This window comes from Chinchilla lanigera, unplaced genomic scaffold (assembly GCF_000276665.1).
Source record: "Chinchilla lanigera isolate Chin_1 unplaced genomic scaffold, ChiLan1.0 scaffold00021, whole genome shotgun sequence".
In the NCBI taxonomy this organism is placed as follows: domain Eukaryota; kingdom Metazoa; phylum Chordata; class Mammalia; order Rodentia; family Chinchillidae; genus Chinchilla; species Chinchilla lanigera.
Window position 1 is genome coordinate 21,927,458 of NW_004955422.1, and position 17,306 is coordinate 21,944,763.

The 17,306-nt window shown below is 41.7% G+C and overlaps 1 protein-coding gene across 1 annotated transcript in view; it reads left to right on the top strand.

Moving 5' to 3' along the window:
• The window catches only part of LOC102004493 (chromosome unknown open reading frame, human C9orf3), a 340,448-nt gene that overhangs the window by 246,970 nt on the left and 76,172 nt on the right, over nt 1-17,306 (top strand). The window contains exons 12-13 of the mRNA XM_013513835.1: nt 13,239-13,338; nt 16,972-17,198. Coding sequence (XP_013369289.1) covers nt 13,239-13,338; nt 16,972-17,198 — 327 coding nt within the window. The remainder of the gene's footprint in view (nt 1-13,238; nt 13,339-16,971; nt 17,199-17,306) is intronic.

Genomic DNA, 17,306 nt, shown 5'->3' on the forward strand with positions numbered 1-17,306 from the left:
TATTTGAGGCCCCTACTTCACTGTCATTTTTATCTTGTAGTTCAACTCACTTTTTCTAAGTGTCTAAAGATTTTGTGACAGATCCTGAAAGATGCACTGAATGGGTTCTCTGGCCTTCCTTGGGGCAGGATCTAAAATGCCTTCGAGTTGACACAGTTGCTTACAGGGCTCAGAGTGCCTGGACTTTTCACAGCTTTTCAAACACTTACATGACCCAGCTGAGTCACAAGACACAAGAGAAAGTTTATTAAAATCTTAATTTTCAGCTTGATCTCCTTTATTTTTGGACCGGTGGCTTAGTGCTCACATTAATTTTCCCTCCCTCTCTCCCTCCCTTGTTTCTCTTCAGTGCTAGGGATTGAACCCAAGATCTCATACATGTTAGGCAAGCTCTCTGCATCCCTAACCCCTTCATAATATTTTTCTTAGGGCTGTCATAACTAAACAGAAGTGACTTAAACAATAGAGATTTATTTTCTCACCGTTTTAAAGGCTGCAAGTTCAAGATCAAGATGGCTGCAGCTGTGGTTTCTCCTGAGGCCCTCTCCTTAGCTCACAGATGGCCACATTTTCACTGTGTCCCATGGCCTTTGTGTGTGCATAACTCTGACCTCATCTCCTGTTTTTATAAGGACCCCAATTAGGATAGAGTGGGGTCCATACATGTTACCCCATTTTACCTGAATGAGCCCTACCACTAATCTAATATGGTCACAGCTCTAAGAGGGCTAAGAGTTCAACATATGAAAGGACACAATTCAGCTATACCAAAGCTTAGTCCCAATTTCTCTATTTATTTAATTACACATTTGTAATAAATTTCTTTAAAATGGCCAATAAAGAAAATCACTCAGGCTAACCTCACTCTTTTATCTCCCTATGGAACAATATGCTCTTTTTTGGACCCAAATGATGTTAATTATCTACTCCGCAAAAATTTAAAGTCATATTTGATGGCATAAGAGAAAATAAATGTATTCAAGGTTCATTCTCCCAGAGACTGGTAGGTAACTGGAGGTCTGTACTGGGTGTTGTGAATTATGGCAGATATCTGATTTGACACTGTTCAAATATATTGACCTCTTCACAGCATAAGGCACCGTGATGCGATGGGAACATCTGCCCTTAGTGCCCCCAAATGAAAGCTCTGAGTCCTTTCCTCTTTTTCTTTTAAAATCTCATTTCCAGAAAGGATTTGAATCTCATTTACGATAGTCCACATCTACCCCCCAAGTGAATAATAACAAATAAAAGTGTTTCTGCTCCCTCAAAGATTTCCTTTGTACTTACAAAGAGTTGAAGCTCCAACAGTAGAAGTGTCAGGCCTCCAGATGAGAAAACTGAGTATTCTCAGCATGGGGAAATGTCTTCCAGAATCTGAAATCAGTCTTCACAGTCCATTGGCTTCCCTTTCCTCCCTGTGAAGGCAGCTGGTACTGCCATTCTTTATGTAGGACGGTGGGTGACACAAAGGTGTGGAGATCACAGTTGTGGCTCTTAAGATGCTCAATAATTCAATAGGAAAAAACATGTATACACATAACTAACCTAAGACAGAAAGCAATAAGTAATAAGAAACTAACTTTTAGACTTTTAGACTTGTGGAAGCAGAGAGGGTTGTGTGTCATGAAAAGCCAGTTTTGAAGGACAGGTGGAAATTGGGCAGAAGGCCATTATGGTCAGGGGAGCAGCATACCTGAGGTTTGCTGATGGAAAACTGAGTGTGCGTGTGTGCGTAGTAGTCAAATCTCAGTGACTAGGACCCTGATTAAGGCCAGTGGTAGCACCCTAGCTCCCATTTAGCACTTGGGAGTTAGCTTTTCTGGCTGGAGGAGTGGATGAAAGAATGGCTCCCAGTCAGTATCTCAGTGCTTCCCTAAGCCTGGCCCCTGCCACAGTCTAATCCAGGCCATCTAGTGATGGAAGAGTAAACACAGCTTTTAGTAGTAGTAAATTCATCACTGTTCTCCAATGTGTTTTGGTCACATTTGAAATAGAGACATTTCTCCTTTTTTGTTTACCCTGCTAGAAACAAATTTATGGTTGCTTGTTTTGCATTGAAAATAGGATCTACAAAAAGGACTGTTAGTAAGGAAGGAGACAGCCAGATTACATAGGGACTTGAAAGTGGTGCTAGAGATTCCTACAAGATTCTGGAGCCACAAGAGGCATTATACGGAGCAGCAGTCTTGAGTAGCAGTTTTATAGCATGGTCAGGTATGCCAACAGGTTGGCCTGGAAAGAACTGCAAGCGAAAGACCAAGCTTTTCCCCTCCACAAAGGGATGAGGTAACCCACGGAAGTCACAGGAACAATTTAACTAACTTGTACTTTGTGGTTTTCAACTTCGTTGGTTTTTTGTTTTGGGGGGTTCTTTTGGTATGGGGAATCAAACTCAGGACCTTGCACTTGCCGGGCAGGTGCTGTGCTGCTGAGCTATATCCCTGGTTCAGTTTTCAGCTTTGAACTTTCATGTCTAGAGCTATTCATTTATATGGATACCTTTGAAAAAGAACATTAGATAGATATCTGGATGGCTGCAGAGAGCATGTGCATTGGGCTGTGGGTCAGCTACAGGTGCCATCAGAGGAAGAAGTAGGGAGCTACATGGACAAGGTCATGCTCCATGTAAATGATAACTCAAATCCTACCAATGATAAGGGAGAGATATGGACAGGTGGAGGGTAGAGACGGTGGTGGGACCAAGACCTGCATCCTTAGGATCTCAGATTGTATATGAGTGGGTATGTGCTAGGGATCGAACCCAAGGCTGAATGTGTGCTAGACACACTTTACTGCTGAGCTACTCCAGCCCTGCACACTTATTTTAAAAAATGAACTTGATAAAAAAGAATATGAGCTTGACTTTCTCAGTTGGGATAAAGAGCATTTGAGAACATTTTCCTTTTTAAAAAAATCTGAACTGACCCAGATGAACACAGACACTTTCAAGCATGTGACAAATCTAGTATTTGTTTGGTGAACTATGGATAAGTCTTTTTGCTTTTGAACTAGAAGGAAAAAAAAAAGTGGGAGCTACTAGCTTTGAAAAGACTGACTCAGTCTAGTTGCTGGAGAGATAGTCGGCAGTGGCTTTTAACAAAGAGATAAGGCTGGGTTCATGCCGAAAGTATAGCACTGAAGGCTTGGATTAGAGACCTCAGGTGATCTGATCGTCAGAATCATCCAGGATCCTACTTGAAACTATAAATCCTGGGCTCACACCGTACGTACTGAGCAGAATCACCATAGGTAGAGTTGGGACTGGTTGATAGGATCCATAATCCTGAAATACATTCTGTCAAAAGAAGGTTCTTTTCTAAATACAATCTCAAGTCTCAGAGTCCTTCAATTTTCTACTCTTCCAGAGTTAGCCAAATACTTGCTTTGAGATTTAGTTCATTTGTTCAGTGTGGCAGGCATTGTGCTGGGCAGTGGGCAACCAAAGGCAGAAGGGCACAGACCTTCCCCGTGAGCTCACAGTCTTCAGAGACCTGTAAACCAGCCATTAATCGGGAGTACACAAGAAGCCTCTGCCCGGGTAGAGGCGAGGAGGAAATGTAGTGGGTTCCAGGCAGCTGGGAAGCTAAGTCTGTAAGAAAACAAAATGGCTGGAGGCTCAGGTATTAAACTCTACTTGGTCACAAGACCACACTCTGTGAGTCACATCTTTGTCCTCCAGGTATGAAGTCCCACTTAGACATACAAGCATTCCCTGCTTTTCAGACTTACAGATACTGTGCACCCAGAGAGATTCATGCAAGGAAAGGCTTTTACATCCCTCATAATAAACAATGCCATTAAATAGAAAGCATTTGTAATGGTGTTTTATTTAGAGAGTTCTTTAGAAAGTCGTGGTATAAACTCAAAGATATCTGCTTCAGAATATAAACCCATGTCAACAGAAAAACATTTGATTCTGTGTTTTAAGAACTGCCCCCATTCTCTCTTCTATTAGGCCAAGGACATCCTCTGGTAGACCTTTGTCAAAAATAGATTATTTTATACTGTATTTGCACAATGCATTTCCCAAACCCGAGGAGCAGCAGCTCAGTGAACTGGATCCTGGGTGCAAATGTGCACGACCCTTCAGCGGGCTGGCAGTGGTCTGGCGTCGCACGGCCTCCTTGCACACACTGAGGCTAAGGCCAGCGCCTGGGCCTCTGACCCTTCTGCCAAGGAGAACACTCAGGCATGCTCCGCTGCTGATAGAGCACAGCGCTGTTCTTCTTTCTCTTTCGTGGAAAATGATCCCATCATTCCAAGTACAATAGGTATATATTTCATATCTGCACAGTATAATATTTCTTAGATGCAGTCTCTCTTGCCTCATGATTGAATGTTAACGTTTTCTGGTCTTGCACAGCTTTCAGACTGTGCTAGAATTGTAGGTTGGGGATGAGTCTAGAGAACAGTGCCCCCTCACCATGGGAAGATGAGCCCAAGCTCACAGTGCTAGTTACCAGCAGTGCCCAGGTGTGAATCCATCAGACTTAAGGCTTTTTGTAAATTTTAGCAGTGTTGCTCTTAATCCAACTCAGCCTGGTCCCATCTTTGCTTTAGGTTTTACAAAGACTTGTGACTAGATAATAAGGGAATAGAGCTTAGGGCCCTGAGCAGAGGTGATTTTAAGTTTAATGAGTGACTGCTTCCCTCACCCCAAATCTGATCCTTTTCTTTCATGGGTACAGAATGTGGACCTCAGATTCTTGTGTTTTTCACCAGTGTGTCATGGGTGTACATGCCCCTCTCCCGTTAGGTAGAGGACAGCTGTGTGTATCTAGACTGAGCATTTCACATAGGAAATACTAGTTTTGTCATATCAAGGAGCTGATATATTCTAGGTGAGTGAATATGAGCGTAAGCAGTTTAGTCTTTGCCTTTGGAGAGATGAGGCTGGTCCAGAGGCCCATGCCTAGAATCCCAACATAGAGGGAGATGGGTGTGGGAAGATTGCAATTTTGAGTCCAACCAGAGCAATTTAGTGAGACCTTGCCTCACAATAAAAAGTAAAAAGAACTGGGTTTGTAGCTCAGTTGTAGAGTACCCTTGGGTTTGATCCCCAGTACCACACGAAAAAAAGAAAAGAAAAGAAGGAAACTAAATTAGATAATAAAAACTAGGCCACTGAAGCAAATGAGAAAAAGCAAATGGCCAAAACAAGAAGTATCTCTGTGTTTCTGCGAAAGCATTTAAGGGATGTTTTCCATATCCTCTTACTTGCTTTCAAAAGCAAATCCCCAGTCTAGTCCTGGGCTCTAGTCTCCTGTGCTGGCCCCCAGCAAGAGGACATCAGGGAGCACAGCCAGTTAGTGGTCAGCCAGCAAGTATCTCCTGGGTCAGAGTAGTGGCCAGTGATCGTTACCCTGCCCAAATCCAACCATGTGTTTACAGAAGAGCAACGATCTTTTCACACACCTCTGGCCGGCACTTGTCCTTATTTACTGGCACTCGCTAATGAGCATAGCCAGATCACACCGCAAAAGCCAGTTCCCTGGTTCTGGCCTTTGTAAGCCCGGCGTTTCCCACCTCTGGTCCTGTATGGTTATAACCCCCACCATCACAGTGCCATTGGCCCCAAGCAGTTTGACTCAAAAAATACAAAACATTATTCAGAGATGAATGAGCAAGAGTGGAGGCTGGGTGGAGGAGGAGGGTGAGTTGTGTAGTATCCCAGTTGATGTTTTCACAGAGCACATTATCATGAAGTTTTGTTCAGCAAAGTTCATTTTATATTGGATGTAGAAGGCCATTCATATATTAAATACAGCTTTGGAATCAGTTTTATTACCACAAGGCTGTGTGTTGTGAGCGAGCCATGTACTTTCTCCGAGTCCTCATTACTTTGGCTGGGCTGGAGGACAGGCACTGTGAGCCTTATTTCCTGGTGTGCTGGGCTGGGGACCTGGCCGGCCAGTGCTGCAGGTGTACTTAGCCACCTTGGAGAGGAAGGCAGTGGGATTTACTTTTCCTAAATGTCTTCCATTCCCTCCTTGGAATCTTGAATTGCCCTCCGATTAAAACCTATCTTTAGTTTGTGTTGGTGCTGGGAAAGTTTGTATACATTTCACCCTGATGTTTTTTACAAATTTATGCTGGTGTTTTACAAACTTACGCTATTTCTTTTCTCTCCCACTGGAGAGCTGCTGTTGAAAGATTATTGGGATAATTATTAAGTGATAATCAATCCACCTGAGCATTTACACTGGCTGATCATATTTGTTTCTAATTCAAATCAGTTATGCATAGATATGAACCTGTCTAATCAGAAGGAGGAGGGACACATTTTGCTTAGTTTGTTAGTCTTAGCATTCCTGCAAGTCATAACTGCAGGTCAGTTTTTCCTTGGAAACTGGCAACTGTTATTTCTTAGATATGTTTTGAGATATGAAAATAAAATATTCATGTATGCCTGGTCCCTAAATATCCTCAGGGAGAAGGTCCAGTGAGCTCAGGTTGCTTTTAGAAGGATAGGAAGACATGGGGTCCAAATGCTCCAGAAGGAGCCTCATTTTTTTATGATCCTTTATATTTAAATCATTAGAGTATTTACTGCTTAAAAATAAAAAAGCAAACAGAGCCAGTAATGAAATGTTTATGAGAATTGCCGCCATGATTGCTGCATATTTTATAGCAAAGTGTTGTAGTGCTCCTTCTATTGAGAAAGTAAACCTATTTGGGATTGGGATGATCAAACCCAGATGCTTTCCTAAAATTGTATTTTCAGTGCATTTATATGTCTGTTACAAAGTGTGCTACGTGCTAAAAATATCTTCCTTTGTAGGCCAAGGGAAATTTCAAACCACATTGAGGGATACATATATCAGATGGTTTTTCTTAAGTGCGTTAAGGGCATCCTGGTTGTTATTAGACCCGACTTTACAATATGACATTATTTATGCCAAAAAGCTTCACAATTCAATTCTTCTTTAATTTCAGCAACTTCATTGGCATGAAAACGCTAGGAAGGGAGGCCAAAGTCAGTACATCAGAATTTAGGACTAAGACTTCAGGGCAATAGTGATAATGGGATTCGGCTGGAGATAACTGCTTGGTCCTCACGGTCTGTTTCCCGGGGTAGGGAGTTTCCCCCTTCGTCAGGCAGCTTCTTCTGTCTTCTTCGAAGTGCTTCATCTCCTTTTTCTTTCCTCCCTTCCTTTGTCCTCGGTGGCACATGCTGTCTATTCGTAGTCTGTGAGCCAAACAAAAATGCAGTTCCTCTGAAAACTGCTCTTAATTGTATTTATCACAAAGCCTATTCTCCAGAATTCTCAGTGGTCTTTTCTTTTCAAATTGTAACTTTTAGTTACCATCTTTGCTTCTGTGATTTAAAGATATTTGCCTGCATTTTGCATAAATGTTTAGATTCTATAAAGAATTGTAGTTTTTAATTTAATCTTTCCCTCCTGCCTTCCCAGTATACTACAGTATCCCATTTTACCTATTAGAACATCCAAAATGGAAACAATACACTACTATTTTATTGAGCAGACCCAAGTTAAGTCCTTTATCTATGATAGCTATTTACTTCTCCTAGTCACATCTATGAAGTAAACATTGTTATACCCATTTTATAGATGAGGAAACTGGAAACCAAATCTGTTTAACTTAGAAGCCCATGTTAGTTATCACACTGACTTTAAATACATATGGCTGCCATTAGGATTTCAGATATTTTTGCATCCAACACCTGGTCATGTTGGTACGGTCAGAGAATATTTTGTGATATTCTTAGAAGAACAATTGGCTTATTATTTTGAGTGGACAGAACCAGAGATAGAATCATTAAGTCTCCTTTAGTAAGGCACATGCTAAACAGGACTCATGTCTCTGTCTCAACACCCTCCCCCCCGCTGTCCTGGGAAGGGACAGGTGGCTGCATGCAGGGGCTCAGATGGGACATTACCTCTGCAGGCTGAGTCCCAGGGAATGGAATCTGTGTGGTTCAGGTTCGGGTTAGTCTTTTATGATGATGTCATAGCTCAGTTATTTTGAGACCTTTGAAAGTTTGCTTAGGTTCAGAATACCAGATGGGCTTTTGTCTCTGAGGGGAAGGAGGGAGGGAGTTAGTGTTGCTGTTCTACTTTGTGCCCCTGGCTCTAGGCTCTGCCTCATTTCCTTCTAGCCACAGCATCATCTCCATCACATCGGCTCAGAGAGGTTGTGTGATCTGTATGCCCAAGGCTGTGTAGCTTCTCTGTGGCAAAGACAGAGGGTGCTTATGTCCAAGTTCTCAACAGGGTTACTTCCCATTACACCAGGGCTTTGTAGTGACCCTGGGAAGCTGCATTTTTGGGACCTCACTTAAAACAGCACAAGTGGGCTGGGGGGCTATAGCACAGTGGCACACACGAGGTCCTGAGTTTGATTCCTGGTACCAAAAAAACAAAAACAAAAAAAACCCAGCAACACTGTATTTTGCTAGATGTTAGCCTGATTCTTTACGACCTTGAGCCTCAGAGAGCAAGGCAGCAAAGATCTGAAACACTTACATACAAGGCAAAGCCAGAACAGACCACAACTTTGGGTATTATAAATTAAAAACTAAACTGGTGGTGGTGCATGCCTGTAATCCCAGCACTCATGAGGCTGAAGCAGGAGGATCACTGGGAGTTCAAGGCCAGCCTGGGCTGCAAAGTGAATTCAGGGTCAGCCTGAACTGCATAGTGAGACCTTGTCTCAAAACGACAAAAACAAACAAAAAGCCTACAAGACTAGGGACTAGCTCAGTAGTAGAGCACTTACCCAGCATGTGCAAAGCCCTAGGTTCAAACCCCAGCACTGAAAAAAAAATAACTAGAACATTATTATGTTGAATAAAGTCTAACTACCTAATGTTAAAATAGATATAAACTAACTGATGGATGCTGAAATCTTGGCTGTTGGGAGGAATTTGTGATAAATCTAATAGAGCTCTCACTTTCTTTGCAGTTCTTTTCCATCTATCGTACTGGGGAGCACAAAAGCCGTGTTATGTGCAGAACGGCCGGGTTTATCCCTAGTAGAAAGAAGTTATGTTTGGTATCTAAAGAACAATGAGCGTTTGCTGCTTGGCTGATCAATGCTGGATCAAGTTCACATTCTCCAGCCCCACTCTCCCACCTACACACTCAGGGGGAGGAAGCAGAGCAGAGGGAGGGAGGACAGATCCTTTTTTCACACACAGAGAGATGTGAGCTCAGGCTTTCCTAATACGGACACAGCTGGGCCTGGGTAGCATTAAACATTGATTTAATCCACTGCTGGAGAAAATGTACTATGAAAAGTAAGAGATTAGCAGCCAATTAATTCTGGCTCTTCCCATTGTTTTCCTGGAACACCTCCTTGTATGGAGCTAAATGTTGGTGAACAAATATTCTGGAAAATGGCTTTTCGGGACAGCTACTCCACCCCCAAAATATGGTGGATTTTACTTTCCTCTGTGCGTGTGTGTGCATGTGTGCTTGTATGTGTGAGATTTTACTTCTTTAGAGAGTATAACTGAGGCCCATCCTTTTTGTTTGCAAATTGTGACTTCCTTGGGTTTCCTGTTGGAGGACAGATGACAAGCAATCTAGCCTGAATTCAAAGACTTTTAAAATGCCACAGACTCCACCTGCATCCCTTCCTTGAAAGGCAACACGGAGTATGGCATATGTATATGCACGTCTTTCAGATACTGTACCTAAGCCATCTTAGGAAATGATGGTAAGGCACCTAGACGGGAGGTTTGCTTTCAAGCTAGGAAAATATCAGCATATGATGTGTTTGTGTGCTTAATTAGTAACTAACATCTTTTGGAAGGCATTTGTCAGAATTATTTTCCTACTAGCATCCATGCATGTGTATGTCTTTTCTAAATAAAGGAGCCCATTTGGTCAGAGCAGGTTGCCCAAGACTCAAGGAAATTAGCACAGATTTCATCCTGAATGGAACATTACTTTTGGGCCACTGCCAAGGGTCTTTTCTGGTAGCATACACTCTTCCCTAATCTTAGGTGGCAGTCCCTCATATGCAAAGTGTTCGTTTCATGAGAAAGAGTGGTGGCAATCACCTTAATTAGCACGGTAGAAGTACTGCCTCCATCTTGGCATCTTTGCAGGTCAGCACTACAACCATTTCCCCTTGAAGACAAGGACCTAAGGCAGTCGTGACTATTTGTTATCATTGAAAGGTTAGCCACTACTGCTCCTAAGGTCTTTTCACTCAGGATCCAGAGCTGTGTTAACCATGAAGGGAGGAAAAAACTCTAAAATGTCAACTATCCATTCATTCTTGATGGGAGATTCATTCTGGGAAGATTATTTTCTTCTGTTGAAAATTATTACTTATTTTTTAAGTCTTTTTGTGTGTAGGCTTATCTTATCGTGCCCCAGAGTTTATTTCTGAGTTATAAACTGTGGGAAATGTTACCTGGGTTAATGTAATCTCCCCCAGCTCTGTGTCTGCCATTTCCCCAAAGGTTCTTCTTCCTGTCACAGAGCACAGGGCAAGGTCATTGTCTGTGTCAGTGACCTTGAACATTAGGTGTTTCCCAAACACCTAGAATTCATTTATAATAACCTACTAGACACAGGCATCATCAAAATAATCTAAACCAGTAGTTCTCAATGTGGGCTTATATTGGAACGGGGAAGGTGGCTTAAAAATGGCTGATGCCTGACTCACTCTCTCAGATATGTGGATCTAGGTGGTGACCTGGGCATTGGGATTTGTGATGCCCGCCACCTCCACACACACAGTGATTCTAGTCAGCTGTCAAGATGGGACCCACAAATCGTAGGTCACCTCTATGTCATTTATATTTCACCCATGAAAGCTCTTTCAGGTTATAGTGTCCATGAATGTCAAAGTCCTATAGAGAGTAACAGTCATACAGATGGTGAAAGGGACAGACTGTTTTCTAGACTATATCTTTAAGTAGACTTTTATGGTATGGGATTATATTTTGTGAGTTATGTTTTGATCTGGGGTTGCTCTGATCCATACAATAAACAAATATTTTAAAGAGACACAGTCACACCAGCGGTTCCCTCAGCTCCCATGCTGGATGTACAGCAACGATATTTCCAACCAGGAGATCGAAGGCAAACAACATGAAGTACTGAAGGCACTAAAATTCCCTGAGACGGAGTTTGTGCATCCTTTACAGGGGACTGTGTGAGGCAGAAGCAGAAGTCTGTGGGTAGAAGCACTGTAAACTGTCTACTTCTGTACAAAACCTGACTATTCTTATTCTTCTACCAGTTCTAAGATTCTGGGTTCTTTGATATGTGAAGTGCTTCAGCATTAATTCTGTATTAAAGTCACTTTCCTCCAGCTTCTAGTAATGTTGTATTGCTTCTTAATTTTAGTAGTTTAGAACTCAGGATATAGCAACTCCTTCCTGTCTTAAGCACATTATGTGTCATTTGAGCTTCACAACTCTATGTGAAAGGAAGCTTAGAGAAGTCACACAGCTAAAATAGATCCAAAACCCAGAGAGCCATTCATGTATTCCCTACATTACACCTTATTATTCCTTGTCTTAAGAGTCTCCAGAGGTCAGTGGTGATGTCCCACTACTCCTGGTGTTCAGTCTGGTGCTTTGGTTTGTAGTAAGGACCCAGTATGTTTGTTAAATGAATAACCTGTTCACATGTCTAATTTACATTGTTCTTCCTGTAATCTAAGTCCCTTTCCTCTGGTTTTGATATCAAAGGAGATAAAATATCTACCTGAGAAACATTTTAAGAATAGCCCTATGATGTTTATGTAACATTTAGTTTAGTTTTTCTAATAGCACTTTTCCTTGAATTTTATAGAGTATAATCATATGGGTTAATTTCCACCCTTTACTTCCAAATGTGGTTAATAGAGAGAACTTTTAGAATGCTAAAATTTTTCCACACTCCCCTTTCTGCCCTCCAAAGAGAAAAAGGAAATTAAAGAAAAAATAAACCCAGAATAGCCCTCCTTGTTAAAAAAAAAAAAAAAAGGCAGGTTCCAAAGCAAATAAATATAACATGATAGAAATACATTAAGATAAGTACATCCATGTGGACGTAATGGTAGGAAATAAGATGGGGTCACGAATTAACCCACCAGAGGCCCATCCTGAAGTTTCATCCTGGCCAATGTGGGATCCCAGAGCTCAAAGCTTTCTATGGTAGGAGAGGGGAAAAGAGATCAATGGCAGTATTGGTGAGATAGAAACAAACCAGTTGCCCTAATCCTATTCCTGATGTTGATACCAGAGAGAAAGTTTCCTGTGGGTCCTCACAGAAAACTACTATCTACTATAATGACTCTCTAAACCTTCTGTAAACATTGCAATGGATTTTATGGAGCTGTTCTTTATAATGCACCTCAATAAAGGTTGATGGTCGCTTAACAGAACTTAGTGTGATAGGACTTTCACAAGATTACCCAAAAGACGAAGTCCAGGGCTAGCTTTATGGTAGTCTGGCTTAATCCAAGAATGGATTTTATCGTATCCAGAAAAGGAGTTGGGGCATCAGATGAATCTGTGAACATTCCAAAAACTGCTGTGTGTGTCAGTGTTTATGAGTGCTATAGGTACACCTTTTTTCTAGGGAGCTGATAGCACCATTAGTCTTCATCAGATTCTCAGAGAGGGTCAAGAGAATGGGAGAGCTTTGGGGACATAGCTCAGTGGTAGAGTGCTTGCTAGTATGTGCTGGACACTGGGTTCAATCCCCAAAACTGCATAAAAAGACAGGGACGAACTGAGGATTCTGAATGTTTTTCCACTTGTCTTTGAGCAACAGTGAGATCAGGGTTGTGGTTACAGAGAGGAAGAAGTTCTGTGAGTTCCCTGCAGAGCCATAAACTTCAACAGTCAGCGAAGCCAAGCATGGGATTGATTTCCTTTTTGGAAAAATATGCTTTATAAGGACTTCCACTAAGAGGTCCACTTGGCAGGGCCAAACTCTCTTCAGAAAGAAACGAGGCTTTCGTTCTAACACTGAGACACAATGGGCAGTAATACAAATTATATGTAATTTTTCTAAGATAAAAAAGCTGACGTGAAAGAATATTACATTTTAAAACAACAGAACAAAATTTTTTTTTTGGTTTTTCTCCGGTACCGGGAACCGAACTCATGACCTTGCGCATGCCAGGCAGGAGCTTTTGCCGCTGAGCTAAATCCCCAGCCCCTACAGAACAAAATTTAAAGGCATAAACATTTGACAACTTTATTTCTAACCTTTACTTGTTGTACTTCAGCTTAATCTTAACCTTGATTTTATTTCCAGACCTTTGTAGACTTTTACCGTTTAGTTTATCCCAAATATATGTTGGCAGTAGAGCCTTTTGGAAGCCAAGCGAAGCTCCTGGAACCCTCTAACTTGTTTGGTACTCTCAGGTCCTTTGGCTTCTCACAGTGGATGGTTTTCCCTTTACTTTGCCCGGGGGAGTGTAATTTGCCATCTGAGGCTGTTTGGGATAATTAAAGGGCTCCTCTTGTTTGCCTGGAGGCCTTCCGGTTGACTGGGGCAGCACACTCATTCCTCTGAGTTGTACCTCACTCAGAAAGAAGCTGGGAGAAAGCACACACACAGTAGTGATGTGAAATTGGTATCACTGACTTCATGTAGAGAAAGAAGTAACTTCCTCTTGCACTGACAATATTGATCCAGAAAAAAAGAAAACTGGAAAGACTTTTCCTCCTAAAGTAACCTCCAGCTACTAGGTTAAGTGATGCTTTTATTTTAAAACAGTGGCACTTTCCTCAGCCTCTGAAATTGTCCTCAGCTTTTATAAATTGCCTTGACAAGAAAGTTTCTTAAGACAGCTTCCTTTCTCAGCTTGCCTCTCCACTAGCTGAGGCATTTTAAAAGATATAATTCAAATAGAAAACATCTGTTTTTTCCAAGATAGCTTTAAAGAACTTTCACCACATTCTGAAAGAGTCTTATTAAAATATCCATCCTCTAGTACAGAAGTCCAGTTTCTAAAAAAAGGTCTTCCTCCAATTTCTCCAGTGTCCATTCTCATTGATGTGAACCCCTGAAAAAAGGGAGATTTAGATAAATAATAAGAAAAACTCATTCAGGTTGATTTGTGTTAAACACACGTACAAAATTATTATCTTTTCCAGTGTCACACAGCACATTAATTGTTCGTTCTAGATTAAACTCAGCTTCTATCACCATTTTGGATACATTTTTAGTGATTAATACATAGGAACCTTTCTCATTCCTATTTTTAGTTCTTAAAGTCATTTTAGAACCACACTGACAGTGTAATTGATGTCTCTCTTTTTAAAAATTAGATTCTGTGCTCTTTGCAAATGAAGATATTGTAGCAGTGAAACAAACAGGAGTTAATTAGAAAAAACCTAAATCTTCAGATTCGTCCCCCTTAAAGTTTCATTTGCCATCCATTCATCTGTCCCTTTATGCCTCCATTCACTTAACATATTTATTGAGCATCTGCTATGTGCCACACAGTGTTTTTAGTGACTGGACAAAAACCAAGAACAAAAGAGACAGGATCTCTTTCTTCTTAGAGGATATAGTCCAGTTAGGGAGATAAATGTTCAATAACTTAGTAAAAATAGCTGCAATAATTGTACAACACGAGCGATCCCTAATGTAAGCTATGGACCATTTGATAATAGTGTATCAGCACTGATTCTTCCGTTGTAACTAATGTACCATACTCTTCCTCATTGTACCAAATGCAAGATGTGAATGACTGGGACAACTGTGGAGTGAGGGAGATGGGATTTCCTGTACTTTCTGCTCAGTTTTTCTGTGCGCTTCAAATTGCTCTAAAAAGGAAAGCCTCTTAATAAAAGTTTTAAAGTTATTTAAATAGGTGTATATGATAATCACCTGAAACAGTACAAATAGGATCCTATTAGAAAGAGTCGGGGGTGGTGACATAATTTGGACTGGAGAGTGAGGGGAGATTTTTTGAAAGTTTAATGCTAGAAATAGAGGGCAAGTGAGATCTAGCCGAGCAAAGCACTGTGAGTAAAGCAAAGTGATATAATTGGCATTGCCTTTGGGAATACCCACTGTGGCTTCTCTGTGGCTGTGGCAAATTGGTTGTCGGGAGGGGCAAGAGGACAAACAAAGGGATGTATTGGGAGGCACTTAGAATGGACTATAGTGAAGAGCAAAGTGACAATGGAACCGTTCCCTTTATCCAGCATATGCCGGAACCCACTAGGTTCTCTGTGAGCTCCACTCTAGGAGAAAGGAGACCTTGCCTTGCCCATGGTGAGGTGTAGGGTTTCCTGGTCTCAGTTCCCAAGATCTTTCCAGTGGCTTAATGTGACTTACGGAATGAAGACTACATACTGATTGGACCATCCCTTTAACTTTATGGCATTTCTTTAAAAAAAAAAAAATCTGTCTTGCCCTCTTTATTGCCCACACAGTGGGCAATAATATATATGTGTATATATATATATATATATATATATATATATATATATATACAACCTGATGAAAATTATAATATTAACCATCTGTCTTAGTTACTTTTCTCATTGCTAAGACAAAATACCTAACACCTAACATTAAAAGGGGAACAGTTTATTTGGTTTATGGTTCCTAGTGGTTTCAGTCCACAGTTGGCTGGCTCCAGCACATGGCAGAGGGGCATCAGAGAGGAGAAATAGTTCACTGAAGGCAGAAGACAGCAAAGGCAAGCAAGAGTTGACCACAGCTCATTCTATCCCTTATATCTCATCCGGGCTACTTAGGGTGGGTACCACTCACACCCTTAATCCTAGTGCCCTTGATCCTAGCATTGCACCATGAATCAATCAGCATCATCACACTCTGAAAATGCCCACCTATGACCACATGAGGCTTTGTGGTGGGGGGAACATCTAGACACCAAACCATAACACCACCCATAACTTGTGATTTTCATAGAAGTCGTAAGTTTTAATTTGCAATAGTTATCTTTACTCCCATTACTAGATTTTTGGAATGTATTTTAGTTTTTGTTCCTTCTAAGTCTATATGTTGAAAAATTGTTGCAAGTCAACAAAGAGTATCCTTAGAATGGTCCTTTTAAGCAAGGCACTGTTTTAGTACATCAGTATTGAACGGTTGGTATCACAGTTCCAGGGGCAGTGAACTCCAAGGAAAAAATTCTAGTGGGTAAAAGGAAGCATCTGCCAGGATAGATTTCTATTGATTCTGGAACTGTTATTAGTAGCATGGAAGCTTGAATAGTTCAAAGTTCTCCTTCTGTTTAAAATTAAACAGCTCTGCATAATGCACTTCATCGTTTGTATTTTTTATATGCTTATGTGTATATGCAACCAGGATTCATTAAGCATTGACTATTTTAGTGTATTTCCTTCACGGTGGAAAACCCTAGGTCATGGTTGTACATATATACAAGATTAGATATATTGAAAAATCTTTAGTATGATTTCATAGCACTTAGTTAATGATGATACAAAAGGGTTAATATATCTATTTCTATTTCTCCCTAGAGTTAGAGTTTGTGTGTGTTCCTAGAAACACAAAGAACCCCCCACTTGAGCAGATCTGTTGTATATTTTAGGAAATAGACCCGCATGGTTAATGCACGTTTAAGTAGTCCAGTTACAAATATGGAATGAAGGGATACAATAAAGTTTTCCACTCTGATGTCTCCATTAAGAAGCTCGTCTTTGTGTAAAGTACTCCATGGCAAAGTTGCTTCTATTTAAAGTAGTGAGTTGGATCTTGGCTTTGATCTAAACCTTTTGATCTTGAAAGAAAAATGGAGATGCAATAAAGAGGGCAAGACAGATTTTCTTTAAAGAAATGAGATAAAGTTAAAGGGATGGTCAAATCAGTAGGTAGGAGTAGGACTGCTCTCCCCCCCAGCTTCTCTAGCAGTCTGCTCCACCAGCTTCTGCTGCGGAGAAGGAAGCCTGCTGGGGGTTGGGGGAAATTTTGGGGTAGCGCAGGCTTTTATCAGCTAAGTAGAAACCATCTCCCTAATGGAGAAAACAGACTGCTCCTCGTTCAGTTCTACCCTGTGGCTCTGGAGGCCGGCGACAGTGGAGGCCCCCGTGTCTGCGCCGTCTTTTGCTGCACAGCAGCCCTTCTCGCGGAGATCCTGTTTCTGTCCCCTACGCTGTTCCTGGGGGCAGCCCCAGGAGGAACGCTCTTTTCCTCGGGGCCTGTGAGGACCGCGGAGCCCGGGCCGGGAGCGCGCACCCGGGAGGCTCTGCGTGGGCGCCAGCGCTGGGACAGGTGCGGCACGCGCGGGACTGGAGGAGGAGGGGGAGGTTTGCAGCAAGGAAACCCGTGCCAGGGCCTGGCGGGGGCGCGGTGCCTGTACCTTTAAGGAGGCCCCGCCCC